This window comes from Procambarus clarkii, chromosome 59 (assembly GCF_040958095.1).
Source record: "Procambarus clarkii isolate CNS0578487 chromosome 59, FALCON_Pclarkii_2.0, whole genome shotgun sequence".
Lineage (NCBI taxonomy): Eukaryota > Metazoa > Arthropoda > Malacostraca > Decapoda > Cambaridae > Procambarus > Procambarus clarkii.
In genome coordinates this window covers 6,492,208-6,511,919 of record NC_091208.1, presented here as the reverse complement: position 1 = coordinate 6,511,919, position 19,712 = coordinate 6,492,208, and the positions used below count along the sequence as shown (strand labels likewise).

Sequence of the window (19,712 nt, the reverse complement as noted above, 5' to 3'; positions counted from 1 at the left end):
CCCTCTTTACTATAAAAGCGGGTGGTCCTTCGTAATTTAATTTACTACATTAATATTTAAATAATCAGATTCAAGCCCCAAATGTCCCACATTATGGTCCTTATCGAACCGGATAGGCATTAAATTTATAATTAAAATATTAATCATTAATAACTAATCCTTGTGTGATTGAAGTTAGACTAACTATTTAATTAATTGTGTCAACTAACAGTGTAACACATCAGTTAGCCTAGATCACACTAACATATTGCTACTTTCACCTCATGTATAAGGTAGCTTTAGTGGGTCATAGCCAATTACCCACAACACTTAGACCTATACCTCACACAGAGGTGAGAATCTTTAGGTCACCAGGAGCAACAGCTCATAACTTTTATAATAACCCCACCCTAACACCTGCGTTAGAGTGGCCTCACCATCTAACCATTATATACTTAGGTGGTAATGACATCCACCCCACTCGTCATCCAGCCGAGGTGATCAAACACCTCAAAGCCATAATTTCTTCTTTCAAGCTCATCAGTGAATCGGTAGTATTCACATTAGTGGAACCTCGCCAACCAAGTCAAGATAATCGTTGGGGAGTAACCCCAGAATACTACCTGAGAGCTGCTAAGTACATAAATTTCAGGCTGAAAAAACGAGTGAGATTGGATGCCACATATATCCAATTTACAGCCAGACCTTACAGACAGAACCTGACCAGAGATGGTGTACACTTGTCAGGGGAATCTAGGTTGCATGTGGTTGACAAGTTAATTAACACCACCAACCATCACAAACGGCTGTGGCTAGCAAGCCAAACTTAACTGTACATAATTGTTTCACCTGTGTGTGCAAGAGCACTCTTATAAAACAAAAAAACAAAAAATACAGCACAACTATATTCACCTTACTGCACCACAATAATCTTTACCCATGTTATTAGGTAGAATTTAGGCTGAGATTGTGCTGAATTTGGTACAAGCCCAGACTAAATAACTTTATAGTTCTTAGTTAGGAATTATTACGACTAGATCTCAACTAGTCAGTGTTGTATGTATTATATTATTTGTGCTGACCCTATACAGGGTGGGATCAATTTTTGAGATAACTCTGATTGGAGTGTCTCCATAATATTTCTCTTGTATGCATTATTTTGTGTATCTATTTTGTGTATTGCTGGATAATCTCCATTAACTCTGATGGTGATATAGATGAGCTAACCGGACGAGAACTAATGGTGAAGTTCAGACAGTGCACAAAATATCTAGCTATTTGTTGTTAGGTAGGTAGGTACATTCAACCTCAATTGAGGAAAAATATAAAGTAGCCACCTTAAATTAGGCTACAATTAATGTTACTAATTCACTAATGAACAAGTACCCAAGCTTCATTAGTAATACATATGCTAACACTGTGAAGTTTGAACCTAAGCCCAACATGGCTACTCCTGAGCAATTGAGGAGAACCTACATTGGCCTTAAAGGTCATTTGACCAGATTAATTAATAAGGCTGAGGGCTTAACTAAAGATACTCCCATTGACTCTTATCACTTAGAGACATCAGTTAGAGTGGCTGATCTGAAATTTGATCAAGTCAGATCATGCAGGTCAATCTTACCTTGATTTGCTAAATACTGTAGAAACCGATCCTGAGGAAGTAAGTCAAATTGTAGACGACATCTCCCAGTATGAAGATGAGACTCAAGATATAATTATCTAAATTAGCAAAACAATCTAGATCCAATACCAGTAACACAGGGTCTCACTTCAATAATCAATTACCAGAGGTTCGTTTACCTACTCTAGACTTACCTACATTTTCAGGATTAGATACAGAAAATTGGGACAATTTTTGGACTTCCTTTGAAGTTCACATCCATAAGAAGCCGTCTCTAGACAAGGTTTCTAAATTTTCATACCTACTTAGTCTTCTCACAGGAGAGGCTAAAAAGGTCATACATAACCTTACTCTTAATGAGAGTAATTATGAGGAAGCTATAAAACTCCTGAAGTTGAACTATTGCAACGAAGAGTTAAGTATAGCTACCCTCTATTATCAATTGCTAGATCTGAATGCACCAAACAGTAGACCAGAGTCACTTCAGAGCTTCAGACTAGAAGTAGAGTCTCTAGTAAAGGCCTTAGGTACTAAAGTTAATATGCCTGCTTCAGAATGGTCTATCAAGCTACTATTACAGAGGAAATTACCTCGAAATGTCTTGACAGAGCTCTGCTCACATTATAATACTGAGTTTCTCACTCTCGACCAAATTTTCGAGGGGTTGAGGATCACAGTTAACAGGTTAAAGACTCATGATAAAATTAAACCTGAGTCTAAACCAACTAGTACTGATATTTCAGTCAAACCTAAACAGACTCAGAGTAAGTCTAATAAATATAAATCCAAACCTACTCCATCCACTGGAAAAAGAAGTGGAAATGTAGGTATATATTCGGTATCTCCTTCGGAGATAACCAAGGACTTGTCTACTAAAGAGACTAAGTCTATTAACCAGAGAAAGTGTCTGTTCTGCAATCAGGAACACACCACTTATCAATGCTCTGTTTATCCTACTTATAATGTTAGGGTTAAAAGGTTACAAGAATTGCACAAGTGCACCAAGTGCATGGGCTCTCATGATCCCAAGAAATGTGCAGTGCAGCTACGTTCCTGCAACCGTTGTAACCAGGGTGTACACCACTACGCCTTATGTAGAAAGTCTTCTACACCAACTATGACCACTGGAGAGAATTCTACGAATTCAACTGCAGTGCAATATTGCCAAGTACATCACGAAGTAAATGTACTTGCTACTGAGTCAGGCAATAATACTACTTTGCCTACAGCTCAACTGAAGATCTAGAATTAATTTACTAATAAACCGAAGATCTAGAATTAACACTAGAGGTCTTTTTGACGAAGGTTCACAGAAAACCTTCATTACACATCAGTTGGTACATGAGTTAAATTTAAAACCTGCCAAAAGTGTGAGGTTAAATATTTCTGGTTTCTTGTCAAATAGTGGACCTCGTGACTACAAGGTAGTTAAAGTATTAGTAAGACTCGGATCTTCTACTAGTCCAATCCAAGCGGTAGTAGTGGATAAGATTCCTACAGACCTGCAGGTCACAGGATTAGCTCGCACTGCGAGACACCTTAAACGAAACCGCATGAGGCTAGCAGATTATAAAATAAATTCTGACTGCCTCACAAATATTGGAATACTAATAGGCGCGGATCATTATTACAAGTTTATAACTGGATGCACTAGGCAACATGGTATGAATTTGTTGTCGTCCGCAGGAGGCAAATTGCTCACAGGACCAGTGCTTTTCAGACAAGGTCCAGCGTCCACAAACCAACAATCCAATAATGTAATTGTGGCGTGACTAGGCTTAGAACAGTCACCCCTACGTTTCCGGGAAATATCTGAGGATATTGAGTCTGACCCACCAATACATCGTTTGTGGGATTTAGACACCTTAGGCATCATCCCTGAGCAACCAAGTCCTGATGATACGTGGACTTACCAGCAATATCTGGATACAGTTGTCTACTCAAATAAACAATACTGGGTAAGACTCCCATGGAAGTTGGATCATCCACAACTTCCAGTTAATTATATTATGGCAGCCTCACAATTGCAGTCTCAATTAACACGACTACAGAAGCAGCCAGGCAAACTGAACATGTATCATCAACTTATCCAACAACAACTTAACCATAAGTTCATTGAAGTTGTTGAACACGATGACCGAAAAACAGGTCATTATTTACCTCACCACGCTGTGGTGAAAGACTCATTGACAACACCTATTCGTATTGTCTTTAACTGCAGTACTAAAGTAAAGCCGAGCAGTGTGTCTTTAAATGAATGTCTCCAAACAGGACCTAGCCTAACACAAAGGCTACATGACGTGTTGTTACGATTTCGCACAGGCATTTTTGCCTATACAGCTGACATCAGCAAAGCCTTTCTCCGAGTAGGGTTACAGGAGGAAGATCGTGACTACACAAAATTCCTCTGGTTTAAGGATCCACTGGATCCTAACAGTGAAATAATCACCTACCGTTTTGCCTCAGTATTATTTGGAGCTACGTCCTCACCGTTTCTTTTGCAAGCAACATTAGACACGCATTTATGGAAATCAAACAGCCCTTATAAGGCAGACATTAGCGACAACTTATATGTCGACAATTTCCAGGGGACAACTAATGATCAAGCTGATCTGGTAGAAATCTACCATGAGGCTAACCGTGAACTGTTAGGAGCCAATATGCCACTACAGTCATGGGCCTCAAATAATAAACTGCTTAACCAGGTAATCGAGAAAGAATTTCCAGATTATCAGGTACCCATTCAATTAAAGGTTCTAGGCGTGGAATGGAACACCAGCACTGACGAGATGAATGTCAAGTCAGTGCAAACTGATAATTCAACCCTTACCATGAGAACACTGCTCTCATTTGTCAGTCAACCATTTGACCCTTTAGGCCTACTTAGTCCTATATTAATAAGGGGCAAACTCCTAATGCAGGAGTGCTGGCAGAAACATATGGGATGGGATGATCCGTTACCAAGTGAGTTACAAGCCAAATGGCAAATACTCTCAACGGATTTTAATCAGTTAGGCGTTTTGAAATTTCCTCGTAATGCTTCAGGACCAAACTTACCCACCAATTTGCACGTTTTTTGCGGTGCCTCTGGCAAAGCATATGGCACAGCAGCCTATTTAGTTAATAGTGCACAATCAATTTTACTCACATCTAAAGCAAGAGTTGCTCCCATCAAGAAGAGATCTTTACCTCAGATGGAGTTGACTGCATTGCCAGTGGGAGTAAGATTGGCTTATTGCCTGGCAAAGACACTCAATAATATTTACTTTGGTGAGATTGTAGTGTGGTCAGACAACGAGGCAGTCTTACAATGGGTAAGAAACAATAACAACAAAACTCCCTACGTCAGTAATCGTGTCAGGGAGATTCATGATTTATCTGTTGGATATAAATTTCGACATGTTCCTACTAAGGACAATCCTGCAGATTATTTATCTCGAGGGTTAACATTAAAACAACTTGTCAAGTCTTCGCTGTGGTTCAATGGACCTTCATGGCTTGTTGGTGGTCAGTGGCCCAAACAAAAGCCACAAGTCATAGTGACCAACATCACCACTCCCATGAAAGAACCAGAACCTCAACGAATATTAGCCATTGATCCTCACCATTATTCTAACTTAAGCAAATTGCTACGAGTGACTGCACACGTGTTTGATTTCCTTGCTAAGGTAGGAATTCGACATAAGTTTCCCAATCCTATCCACTATTGGATCAAGCGTGCACAGCAAGAGACATATGGAAGCGAATTTGAGAATCTTCCAGATAAATTAACTAAGTCTCTAGGCATCTGGTATGATGCCAACACTCATAACATACTACGATGTGGAGGACGTTTGCTACATGCAAAAATGACTTAGACACTAAGAATCCAATTCTTTTACCTCGTCACCACATCATCACTAAACTTCTTGTCTTACATCACCATCAATATGGTACCTTACATGGTGGAGTTTTAGATACTCTCACCGACCTTAGACAAAAGTACTGGCTTCCTCAAGGTCGTCAGACAGCTAAGACAATTATTAAATCTTGTGTAATCTGAAAGAGATACGACGCTAGAGTATGTCCTTACCCAGGACCTCCACCACTCCCAGAAGAGCGAGTGGTTCATCTTCGTCCTTTCGAAACCACTGGTGTTGATTATACAGGAGCCTTACTCATCACTGGTAACTCAGATAATATACCAGTGAAGGCGTACATTTGTCTCTTTACATGTGCTACAACCAGAGGCGTACACTTAGAGGTCACTCCAGACATGAGTGCTGAAGCCTTCATTCAAGCTTTCCGCAGATTTGCTGCCCGCCGATCGTGTCCTAAATTAATGATATCGGACAACGGTTCTAATTTTGTGGCAGGAGAAAGTTGTTTGTGAGAAGTCTGGAACCACCCAGAAGTACAGTCAGTCCTACAGAGACGACAATGTCACTGGAAATTCATAGCACCGAGAGCCCCTTGGCAAGGTGGGTTCTATGAGCGAATGGTAGGCACAGTCAAGAAGTGTCTAAGGAAAACTTTACACCGACAAAAGGTCGGTTACTCAGAACTCCAAACCATTGTTGTGGAAATCGAGGCGCGAGTCAATAACCGCCCAATCACCTACCTGTCTGATGATTTCACCCAGAGAGAACCTCTGAGCCCCTCACACTTGATCCATGGAGGTCTACTGAGCCCTCTCATCCCTTTAGCCGAAGAGGACCCTGTAGACCCGTCACATGTGACCAGAGGAGACTTGGTGGAAAGCTACCAGCATCTTTCTAGAGTTATTAACAGGTGGAATGAGGTGTGGACTCTAGAGTACCTCACAGCTCTACGAGAGTACCACTACGGAGCTTCGAGTCCTTACAATAAGGTGCAATTAAAACCAGGACACCTAGTACTAGTCGACAGTGATGACCAAGGTCAGAGTGGCCTATAGGCAAAATTGTTACCATTCATCCAGATCGTCAAGGTGTCCTAAGAGTAGTTAAAGTTTTATGCCGAGGCAACACTACTCTAAAAACTTTAGAGAAGCTGGTTCCCCTTGAACTGACTGAGCAAGAATATCAGCCAGATCCAGTTTCCCCAGTAATTTCCGAGGACAATGATCCTGTTCCTCCAAGCAACCGCCCCACTAGAGCTGCTGCTCAACAATGTAGGCGGAATTTGCAAGCCTATTACAACTCTGAGCAAGAGTAATTCCTTTCACATTCCACTTAGATAACTATGATGATGCTGCGATGTGATATCACGTAACTAAACATTACACGTCACTATGACCCAGGATATCCCCTCATAGTAGATTCTGTTGTTTAAATTGTGTGAGTTAAAATCTATAAATATTGTGTAGGCTATAAGCAACATGTTTCATTTGACATGTAAATAGCAAGACTCAAGTTCTTGTAAGTCCTTGATAAATCCGGGACGTTCATTATGTGTGTACTAACATACTAACATATTAACATACTAATGTACTAATCATAATATCACTTCGGGATAGGTCAGTACTCCACAGTACACTACGACCCTAGAATCCTCCCCCCGGAGTTATGTTGGAAATTTCCAACACCGAATACAACACTGTTGTATTCTCATTACTTATTACTAACTTTACTAATTATTGTAGTAAGTAAAATTAACACCACGTAGAATTCTCATGTACTAATAATTTCATCTGTGCAGTAGGTTAGAATTCTCACGTCATCCGACGCCAGTATTGCGTCAGATTTCCTTACAATAAACACATTATATCCAATGTATCTGAGAATTAAATTCGATTCTCTATAACCATGGCATTCTGTATGATAATTAATTACAGATGAATTGACCTCCAACTAAAAGCCGAATAGAGCGTTGGAGTCACAGCGATTATCTAGTAATAAAAGTTAACGTCAAGAGTGAATGCCATGGGGAGACATTAATTCCTCTCCCTTATACGTTTACTATCACTAAATTGGCAAATAATAATATTGTCCTCTTCTAAATAATAAACCCGTCCAGTCTTCAACATTTCAAGCGTAAATGCGAGAAATACTAATATTCATGACAATAATTTGTCTAATGAACGCGAGACGCGGCGTGGGGTGGAGAGGCTTGCCAGTACACGTGGAGGGAAGCTCTGAGGCAGACCTACCCGTATCGTGCTCACGAGGAGACGCCATTACCCAGCCATCCGGGTAGACGTTATCCATCCTCAGATGAAAGTCACCACTGTGAGGCGTGAACAACCTTGCAGATAATATCTTCAACTGGTGCTGGTGTAACATAAGGAACCTTTTTAATCTGGTTCCTGACTACACGTGACCGGCTAGTGAAGCGCGCCATTATCCAGGATATGCTGAAGCCAGAGCCTGGGACGCGAATTTCGGCAATCTTAAGACTTATACAGTGCCCTTATTAGCTAAGTATCTTCTCTTTATTTGATGCATCTGGTAAAGTGTAGTGTAGTAGCTGGGTGATTGACCGTGACGACGTATGCCAACATCAAACTACAGGTTATTACCTATTATCACCTGTAACTCTTAATTTCTTGAACATAGAGATTCAGTAGTTTAATTAGTTGCTACTGTAAATATTTGTTTTGCAGCACGTGAGAAGAATTCTCCCTGCCGCCTTCTCCCATGTTAATCCATCCCATTCGTCAGCCAGCTGAGCCCAAGGGAATTAGAGGAAGCGTCGTGGCTTACATAAAGGAATCATCATTAAGCTAAGATTTCTTTGTATTTATTCATGAAATTTCTGAAATTACTTACATGCAGAATTCCTCTGGATTAACATGTGTTTATTGTGACTATCATTACTATACCTATAATCTACGTTCCCTTTCATGGTAATGACATTAGTTTCACTATAATTCATAGGATTAGATTATTATAATTTGGATTAGTGAACGAACCACACTAATTCCTGGACGTACTGACTTCCAGTAATAACCCCCCAATGTAGGTGTTTGAGGGTTTGATTCATTTAATTATACAGCCCATTAATTATTTCTATGATCATATTCTCTAGTATTTTATCCATAGTTACTGGTTCATCTAAGAATTATTTAATGATCAGAAATTCTCAGTTTCCCTCTTTACTATAAAAGCGGGTGGTCCTTCGTAATTTAATTTACTACATTAATATTTAAATAATCAGATTCAAGCCCCAAATGTCCCACACGGGGGATGGCGGGGGGGGGGGGAATGGAATGGTGCCCAATAGCTAAGTGATCCCCACTTACTGACGAATGTTACAGTGGCCTCAGAATACGGTACACAAACGGGATAGTAATAAGGTATTCGAAGTATCAATACAAAATTTCTTGTGGAATGAACATAAATTTTTTTTGAATATTTAAGTTACCCATTGAGGCAGTATAAAAAATCACGACAAGACGACCGAATGAGTGTAGGAAGAAGTGCAGGATTTTTATACTTATTACTTCTTAAATACATTTAGTTTTAACTTTATAAAACATGGATATAACACGATTTAATTAGCAATATAAAATGAAAAAAAGCAGTTTGTACTTTTTTTTTAAATGTTTTAAATTTTAGGAAAAAAATTTACGTCTTAAATTTATAAAAATTATTATGTGTATATAATAACCCCTAATGTAAATATTAGCAAACTGTGGTGAATTTTCAATTATATCATATATTTTAAGTGTATGTGTATTGTGACGATAATCTCTTTCAAGAGAGATTGAGCCTGCTCTTCCCTACTTAAAGTTACATCAATTCTACAAGTATAAGTTGCTACATTCAAGATACGTCACCGGTAGCACAAAACGTTTTGACCAAGAGGCAAAACGTACCCAAGAACCCCCCTACTCCACACACCCTCCATGCCGGCTCGTCGTCAACCAGCAAACTACCCATTCCAGCCTGCCTGCTCCTGAGTGGTGACTCGCCGACCGCGCACCTGCACCTCAGCACCATCTACCTGAGTCGACGTCTGAGCCTGACCAGCTGTCAACTTCAGAATATTCTTTGTGCTCTTAGAGTTGACATCTCTCTCTGGCATACTAAGCTCTCTGGCTTTCGTATTCTAAGGCAGGTCTCAGCCAAAGCCAATATTCTCAGCACCATTTCACATTATATTATTTAATCTATTATGTTTTTGCATTTATCTTTGTCATTTTATTGCACCAGTCATTTACCCGAGATTTGTCTTTATTTTCATTTATGTTTAAAGTAAATATATTAAAGTTTCATTGTTCATACTTTGTGTTTTACGTGTTCTTCCCTCTAATTTACCACAGACAACAGGCAAGCAGTCTATCTTTTTTTTGTAAGTGTGACCAGGCATTGACACCTGCCCTTGGAGGACTGCCGAACATCAATACTCCAACACTTTCCCGTCACAGTACATTGTACACATTAAACCTTAAAGTGGGCAGTGATTTGGGATCCCTTAGATACTGTGTACTACAGTGGTCGTCACAGTTGTTAGAGTGTGGGGGGACACTTCGTTACTGTGTACAGTGTTCTAAGGCCAGTTGTTGACACAAACTCACCTTCCAACAGGTGTTTGTTGGTGTTTTGGTCACGCTGATGTTTTTTGTTGTTGGTGTTTTGGTCACGCTGGTGTTTCTTGTTGTTAGTGTTTTGGTCACGCTGGTGTTTCTTGTTGTTGGTGTTTTGGTCACGCTGGTGTATCTTGTTGTTGGTGTTTTGGTCACGCTGGTGTTTCTTGTTGTTAGTGTTTTGGTCACGCTGGTGTTTCTTGTTGTTGATGTTTTGGTCACGCTGGTGTTTCTTGTTGTTGGTGTTTTGGTCACGCTGGTGTTTCTTGTTGTTGGTGTTTAGGTCAGGTGGCCACAGTGTACTTAATCCCAGTGAGGTCATGCACTAAGCAGGATCCCATTGACGTCATGCAGTAAGTAGGACCTCAGTGACGTCATGCACTAAGCACGACCTCAGTGACGTCATGCACTAAGCAGGACCCCAGTGTCGTCATGCACTAAGCAGGCCCTCAGTGACGTCATGCACTAAGCAGGTCCCCAGTGACGTCATGCACTAAGTAGGACCTCAATAACGTCATGCAGTAAGCAGGACCCCACTGACGGCATGCCATAAGCAAGACCCCAGTGACATCATGCACTAAGAAGGACCCATGTGATGTCATGCACTAAGCAGGACCTCAGTGACCTCATGCACTAAGCAGGTCCCCAGTGACGTCATGCACTAAGCAGGCCCTCAGTGACGTCATGCACTAAGCAGGACCCCAGTGACGTTACGCACTAAGCAGAACCCCAGTGACTTCATGCACTAAGCAGGACCCCAGTGACGTCATGCTCTAAGCAGGACCTCAGTGACGTCATGCACTAAGCAGGACCTCAGTGACGTCATGCACTAATCAGGACCCCAGTGACGTCATGCACTAAGCTGGATCACAGTGACGTCATGCACTAAGTAGGACCCCAGTGACGTCATGCACTAAGCAGGACTCCTCATGAATGTGAGGACTCTGACATGCGAATTGACTCACTACTCTGTACAGTGATCATTCTAAGGCACTGTTAAACACCGGCTTTTTGGTTGTTCACTGAATTCAATAGCAATATCACAATATTTCTGCACTGAACCAGACCATCACCTGAGATATGCTGACGAGCAACACTGACATGATCGACAGATATTGATATACAAGGACATCAGACATAGCTGAAGAACTTTACATCAAACACTCAGTTAGGTACACTCTATGGTTGACAAGTCTAAGACGTTTACACGAACTTCTTCTTCAGCTGATCAATGCAACTGCAGAGCAAGATTACCTAGTTTCCCCTCGACAGGACATTCATCTTCCCTCTCTTCATGCCTCGATGTAATCTATACTTCTTGCAACATTGTAAGAATCAATTGCTTTGAAGTTGAAGAGAAAACATTAATTTAGGGAAGACGGGATATTTTGTGAAATTACTCATTTATTACTTACATTAATATTATCTAATTCACTAATGAATTAGTGAATTAGTGGACATGAAAACACTCGTTGTCCATCAATCACTTTCAAATCTACTTTGAGGCCCCCCCCCCCATCCCAGAACACGTCATGTAAAATCTACCATTTATTTCCTTGAGTTTTCTAGGCAGGGGGTCGAGGCTCTCTCTCTCTCTCTCTCTCTCTCTCTCTCCCTCTGCGACCCAACACCATCTCTCAACCACCTCGCTCCTCACACAGATACAGGCGACATTTAGACGATAAATTCTCCCCTAAAAGCCCAGTTACTTAAATGACAAACCCGGCTGTTTGCTTCCTTTGGAGGGCATAAAACATGACATATATGCAGTTTATGGCGTAAATGTGTAAACATCAGTCAGGAGGAGGAGGGGTGATGTCTCCATGACAACGGCGTCGCCTCTTCCCTTTAACCGGTATTTAAATACTACATAACTAGTGAAGGAGAAAGAAATGTCCAAACTTTAAACAATGTTGCTGTGTAACAAGTAGGAAGACGTGTTGTTACACCATTAAGCTTCTAAAACCCCTTTTTTTTAATTTAGAATATAATTTAGAACAATATTTCTTTACAAATATTGAGTTCCAAGAGTCTGGACATTGGACTGAGTGCATGGGCATGTTGACAATTTCTACTGCATAATCTGCCTCGCTCGTGTTGATATCAGTTATATTTACAGGAGTTTGGATATCACGCATAAAGTTATGTCCGCATCTTCCACTTTCATGTTGTTCATTGTAGTGCTTATTGTTATAACCATAATCAGGCACTGCATCACCAACCTCAACAAGGCCCCTGAACAACATCAACACCAGCCTCCACACACTCAGCCACAACATAACCATAACCAGGCACTGCATCACCAACCTCAACAAGGCCCTGAACAACATCAACACCAGCCTCCACACCCTCAGCCACAACATAACCATAACCAGACACTGCATCACCAACCTCAACAAGGCCCTGAACAACATCAACACCAGCCTCCACACCCTCAGCCACAACATAACCATAACCAGACACTGCATCACCAACCTCAACAAGGGCCTGAACAACATCAACACCGGCTCCACACCCTCAGCCACAACATAACCATAACCAGGCACTGCATCACCAACCTCAACAAGGCCCTGAACAACATCAACACCAGCCTCCACACCCTCAGCCACAACATAACCATAACCAGACACTGCATCACCAACCTCAACAAGGCCCTGAACAACATCAACACCAGCCTCCACACCCTCAGCCACAACATAACCATAACCAGGCACTGCATCCAATTATAGGATAAGGATTTGGGATTGGACGGGGGAGGGGGGAGGGGGTGGAATGGTGCCCAATAGCTAAGTGATCCACACTTACTGACGACTTTGACAGTGGCTTAAGAATACGGTTCACAAAGTGGATATTAATAAGGTATTCAAAGTATCAACACAAAATTTCTGGAGGAATGAAACATAAAAAATTGTGAACATAAATGTTGCCCCATGAAGGCGGTATAGAAAACCTTGAGAAAAATCCGACCTGACGACCTTCTAAGTGAGTTAGAAAAAACAGGATATTAATATTTTTTACTTAGATTAGATTAGATTGGATACAGGAGAAGATGCCCATGGGGCGAGCCTTGAAGTGGGGACAGCTGAAGAGAAGTCTGTGAGAGGAAATGCTGAAGTTGAAGAGAAAAGTGCCAGGGCTAAACCCAGCTGCGTGGCAATATGTCGATGCTGAAACAACCCAACAACAGGCTAGGCTTGGAGGCGGGTCTGGAAGGCGGCAGTGGCAGTGCTTCTATCATTCAAGGTAGAGGCAATCTGTCTTTAGGTGGTGTCTTCATTTTTTTCTTTTTTTCTTTCTTTCTTTCTTTTTTCTTGCTTCAATGTGGCGGTGCTTCTTCCTTCTTCTTCTTTCTTGCTTCTATTTTTTCTTGCTTCGTGTAATCATTTGATAATTTTTTTTTTTTGTACTCGGCGTAGTCTGGTGGGAAAAGGTCCTTTGACAATGTGGTTTCGTCGCATTCAAATAAGATTACTTCGTTCCTTAGTTTGTACTTTGAGTCTGGATCATTCAGCAGGCATTCCGCATACCTTGTGTTGAGTATTTTGCTGGAGAGGCGTCTGTATTCGGGAGATCCATATGCAATTTTTTTCACGTTGATCATATAGTGCGGAGACTCTTGGAGACTCCTCTGTTGCAGGAGATGGTGATTGTGCTTCAACGTCAACCGAGGCAGTAGAGTCATCATCGGAAGACAAGTGTTGGTTTACAGAAGCATCAGGTGTAGGTACCTGTGAAGCTGGTGTAGTCTCAGGTGCGGCTGGTGTAGTTTCTGGTGAAGCTGGTGTAGTCTCAGGTACCACTGGAGAAGTTGATGGTTCGTCTGGAGTAGCAGTGTGCAAGGTTATTGCAGAATATGTAGCAGGTTGCACAGGGTGGGCGTCAGCAGACAGGATATCTGCCAATGCAGTTGAAGAGATGGTGATGTTAGAGGCAGAAGTGGTATTTGTTGCTGAAGTCGTAGAACTGGCGTTGGCTGAGGCTGTTGTTGTGAAGAGTTCGTCACGAACAGTGAATGTTGGTAAACCAATGTCAGCGTACATGTTGTTTAGAATTCGTACAAATTCCTTGGTGTTCGTGCCTGTAATCATTTCAGCAGTGCGGATTGTTACCAATCGTTCGTTATGCCTCGGAACCCTAACAGCCAGACCGTTAATATCTAGGGATACTACAACTGCTGTTCCCTAGAGCGGGTCACCAGTGTAACCCCCTAATTGGTACAAAGCACTTAGTAAAATTTCTCCTTTAGGACTGAAGAAATATACATATAAATTTTAATATATATATTAACAATATAATCAAAATTATGTAAAGTACAGATGGACAAGATCAATTATAAAACAAAATCAGAAATACTGTTTCTCCTAGAATAAGATCTACTAAATGACACAACAGGAACTCTCAGACTTAACTCCCACATGTTACTCCTGGTCCTTTGAAGCTACTGACTCTCGTGCCGTCTCTACCCATAATTCTCTCCCCCTCTGCCTCATCCAGGATGAGGGATGGAAAATAAAGACTTTTTAATATTTAAAACTAATTGAACAACCACTTGTTCTCAAAATACATAAGAATGCAAATAAAATATAATAGTTACTTTTAAAATATATAAGTTACAATGCCACCTGCTTAATTACAGTAAATTAACAAATATATGAATATTAAAAAGTGACATCTGGAACTCCCATAACTGAACAGGTCCAGCAATTCTAATTTCCCGAATCTAACAGGTATTAGACGTGTGAAGAGCAACCGCGCTCCTGTCCCCACTGATGCTGCCACACCACACAATAATTTACAAAAATATAATATATATATACATACAGGTAATGATGAAATGGAACAAAATAAGTTTATTTAAATTTATATACGTATCCAGCTAGGAGTACGTAACACTTCCACCACCAAGAAAAAAATGCAATGGATTGAAGATCAATGGCATTTGTTCTGAAGTAAAAATGTATGACACTTGAGATTTATGGTATTAATGACATCAAACATGTAAAAGTAATAAGAACACATTTCTGGACAAAAATGAAAACACTTCAAATATATTCTTACAGGAAACTCAGAAATTTCAGTCTTATGACTATGTTCTACATATGTTTCACTGGAGTAAGCAAATTTATCTCTCCAGGGTACTATCTCATTTATTTCACTTTGTTTCAGATCATATTTCACACACCTATCAACATTATTATCATTAGTATGAATACAATTGTCAATAAAGGTAGCTGCTTTCACACAGTTATCACGGCAATTTATCTTTCTATCTGTTCCTACTATTTCTCTAAGAGCAGTCCCGTATTTCCTTGTGATCCCTTTTCCACATGGTGAATTTTTCCAAGGCAGACTCCATTTTCCATTACTCCCTTTTTCTGGAGCTGAACTGCTAAATTGAAGCTGACTGGATGTAAAGTAGATTTGGGACTTCTCTTGGGTATGCTCTGACAAAGACATCTGCTCTTCATCACTCTTGATCCTCAGTGGAACACATACTCTCGCCCAATGGATACTAAAATTAGAGAAATTAGCGTTAAACCTCACAATTATGTATAAAACTTTCCCATTCATAGAACCTTCCGAAACACAACACACCGACTTAGCAAACCTTTGACCTTCAAACCAAGAAATGCAACCTATAATAAGTGCAAAGGCTACCTGTTCGAACTGACTCAGATGATCCATAAGGAACACAGAAATCAATTTCCTCATAACTCTGTCATAACGGTCAGTGAAAAAAAACAGGCATATGCCTAGGCACCATATCTCAATCATAACTCTCAAGACAAGTTCACACCCCCTGATGGTGAACTTGAACACAACACACACTTTCATCAACCTTCTAGTCTTCCAAAAGACTAAATAAAACATACCGAAAACTTGACAACCCTCACCATCACTTCCCATGTGATTTACGTCTGATGACAAACAATCAACCAAGAGGTTTAAGGGTCTTAACATCTTGAAGATGCACAGCAGATTACCTGGGAAACACCCAAGGACAATCTGAAACCCTTCACAATGATTAACACTAGGTAGGATAACCTTATCCCCCAACTTGAAATACACACCTGGAGCCTCAAACATCTGCTCCCCATTATGATTAAATCCTTCACCATCACTATGACTCTGAAAGTCAACTCCAATATGACTCTGAAAGTCAACACCACACTTGAGTGGAACATACACTTTCATCACTCGTGCATCAAAATAAACTGGATCTGAATATAGAGACACTGCTCTAGTATAACTCACCACTTCCTCAGAACAACTGGATGCACAACCTACTTTAGTAAACTCTCTCTGCTCAACCATAAGGCTGGACAAAGATGTCCCACAGTCCATTACTTCACAAGAAAATGGCTCCTGCAGAATAAAAGTAGATTTCAACATCCTACACACACTCTGACTTATTTTACACAATGACAAATAATTATTCCACATGGAATAAGAATCACAACCCACAAAACTTCGCAACTTAGATTCAAATGATACTTTACCACTCTCAATGGTTTTACCAAAATTTCCTCCCATGACTTCTGGAGCTGCTCGGAGTACTGTCTGCTCACAATCAATAATAACACTACCTAGCTGGGTCACATCCTCACAGACAACTGAAGAGGGAGGCTCACTGGGTCTCCATCTACTCAACAGAAGCTGATCCTCTGGCTGCTTTCCCACACTCTCCAGAACTGGATCTACAGTACAGACTGTCTCCTTGCTTCTCTCTGAAATCTTAGGGTCAGTTCTACTCAATTCACATTAATTAAGGGAATCTGAAGCGAGCGGGCAAGTAACAGGTAGTTTGACCTCCTCCCCCTATACTATCACCTTGACTAGGGTGAGGCGGGGCCTCTACAACAGACTTACTCTCGACAACTGATTCTAAACTTGGAGTGAGTGGGAATACTTCTGCCAACCCGACATCTTGTCCTAAACCATTCACTTGGCTGGAATACAATAGAGTCGTGGCTTTTAAGTTTCTCTCAACTCCTGGCACAACGTTCGTAGTGAGCGGGCAAGACAATGGTACATGGACATCCTTTCCTAATTTATTGGAATAAAGCAGTCATAGTATCAGGCTTACTCTCAACAACTAGGTCGGCCACACAGGAATCTGGAACAACCACATCCCACTTCTCCACTGAAGGGGTACTGGTTACTGGAACAAATGCTTGAGTAACAACATTAGAATTGACAACTGTATTTATAATAGTACTGACATCAGCACAGGTAGAATGGACAAAACCATCTACTCCAACAGGTTGTTCATTCATGGAACTAATTTCAGCACAGGCAGAATAATCATGGTCTGCAACTGACTGTTTACAGAAACGGGGATCATTCTCACCCACAACATGGTTTATGGCCACATCATTACCCAATATAACTTCCACACCTGGGATGGGCAACTGTGTACTAACACCCACAGTGCATAAACTTAGTGTAATGGTGGATCTGAAATTAATGTCTATTAGAGGTACAGTCTTACATCCTGCAACACTCTGAAGAACTACAAACTTTCCAGTCTCTCTCTTTTCAACATCAGAAAGAATACTGGATGAAATTATGGTTTGGGAAGCACCTGTATCACGAAGAATAACCACTGGCTTCCACTTCCCATTAATACACAAAACTTCACCTGAAGACATATATGGTGAATACTGTTTCACCCAATTGGGGTTTACAGTTTCATGTTTTTTAGTAAATTTATTTTGCACACCTCTACAATAAATGAGACCAGTTGGTCGTAACTCAGGGTGCAATATAAAACAGGAATTAATTCCATGGCCTTTTCTCTTACAATGGGAACTGGACCTTACAGTGGACACACCTGTGGAACCAACTGAAGGTTTAGAATTAACCTTAATATTTGACATTCCTGACAAGGAAGTAGCAGGATTAGGTTTTGCAAGAGAAGAGCTCATGGGAGTAACTGGAGCACTAGGACTGGATGGATTCTGATAAGGAGTTCGGTGAGCATTATAATTTACTCTACGACTAGTCTTAGGTGAGTAGGCCGTAAACTGAGCCTTAGTCAACAACTCATGCTCATCCACGAGCTTCGACAGCTCATAAATGTCTGTTACATTATTTTGTTCTGCCATAAAAGTAGACAACTTGTCTGGGAGACATGACAATACTTCTTCCATGATAAAAAGATTCTTTAGAGCATCAAACTCAGTTACTGAAAGTGACTTTAACCATCTGTTGCAAAATGTCGTCTTTTGACGAGTAAAATCAGCTATTGTCTGATCACTTACCCTCCTTAGGTTCCGAAACTTCTGCCTGTGTGCCTCTGTATTTAATTGATACGCATTTAAGATGCTTTTCTTTACAAATTCATAATCAAAGCTATTAGCGTCAGGTAGGGATGTAAAAACCTCCTGACTACGCCCTTTAAATTGAGACTGCATGATTGCTACCCATTGATCCCTTGGCCAGTTCATACTGATTGCAATCTTATAAAAATGTACAAAGAAAACCTCAGGATCCTCCTCATTAAACTTGGGTAACTCTATATACTTATTCATCCTTATGGGATTATTATCACTATTTGTTGAAACATTACCATGCCCAGCTGCCATACGCTGTGATTCAAGCCTGAAGTTAGTGTCAGCCATTTGTTGTTGAATCTCTAATTGCCTAGTTTGTTCCTCGGCTTGTGGCTTCCAGTTGCAACTGTGCCACTAACCTACGATTTTGTGCCTCAATATCCAAACGCTGAGTTTCCGCCTCAATAATTGTCTGTGGCTTTTGAGCTTCAATTCTAGCAAATGCTACTTGCGTTTCCAACACAAGATGCTTTAACATCATCTGATCACTCGACTCCTCTCTTACCTCCTCTAGAATTTCTTCATCTAACTCTCCGCCCTCAACTAAATGCGTCACAATGACTTTCACAATTTGGGCTTTAACCATTTTATTGTTGGCGGTTAATTCCAACTGATTGACCATTTGTATTAACTCAGACTATTTTAGGCTCTTAATTCCCTCAAAGTCTTGATTAGCCAACAGCGACATCACTTGATTCTCCATATTTACTAACACTTGGCACTTGATTAACACAATATAATTAACACAATGGCACTGCACTACACTTCACTTGTAAAATTGTCACCACACTGAAAATTCGCTTGGCCTCACTGCACAAACTAAATATATAGGATGATTTACCTCAAAATCGTGAAGCGTTGTTACTTGACACACAGGAAGGCTTGCTTGGCACATGGAATAGTTCTTAAGAAAACACACAGACACCTAACACACTGGTACCTAGGAAGGCAAGGTTAGATTAGCAAAGTTAAATATTAAATATGTTTGGGAACAATATGTCCCGGCCAGGCCACCATAACTCTTGTTACCAATCTTTCGTTCCGACTCGGAACCCTAACAGCCAGACCGTTAATATCTATGGATACTACAACTGCTGTTCTCTAGAGCGGGTCACCAGTGTAACCCCCTAATTGGTACAAAGCACTTAGTAAAATTTCTCCTTTGGGACTGAAGAAATATACATATAAATTTTAATATATATATTAACAATATAATCAAAATTATGTAAAGTACAGATGGACAAGATCAATTATAAAACAAAATCAGAAATACTGTTTCTCCCAG

The 19,712-nt window shown here is 40.6% G+C and overlaps 1 protein-coding gene across 1 annotated transcript in view; it reads right to left on the bottom strand.

Annotated features, from left to right (window-relative positions):
• The window catches only part of LOC138353665 (serine-rich adhesin for platelets-like), a 38,277-nt gene extending 19,264 nt beyond the window's left edge, over positions 1–19,013 (bottom strand). Inside the window, exons 1-6 of the mRNA XM_069306849.1 lie at positions 18,787–19,013; positions 18,356–18,390; positions 17,926–18,192; positions 17,315–17,490; positions 16,137–16,244; positions 13,619–14,272 (exon numbers count right to left, since the gene is read on the bottom strand). Of these exons, the coding sequence (XP_069162950.1) occupies positions 13,619–14,272; positions 16,137–16,244; positions 17,315–17,490; positions 17,926–18,192; positions 18,356–18,390; positions 18,787–19,013 (1,467 nt within the window). The remainder of the gene's footprint in view (positions 1–13,618; positions 14,273–16,136; positions 16,245–17,314; positions 17,491–17,925; positions 18,193–18,355; positions 18,391–18,786) is intronic.
• Positions 19,014–19,712: the final 699 nt, after the last annotated feature.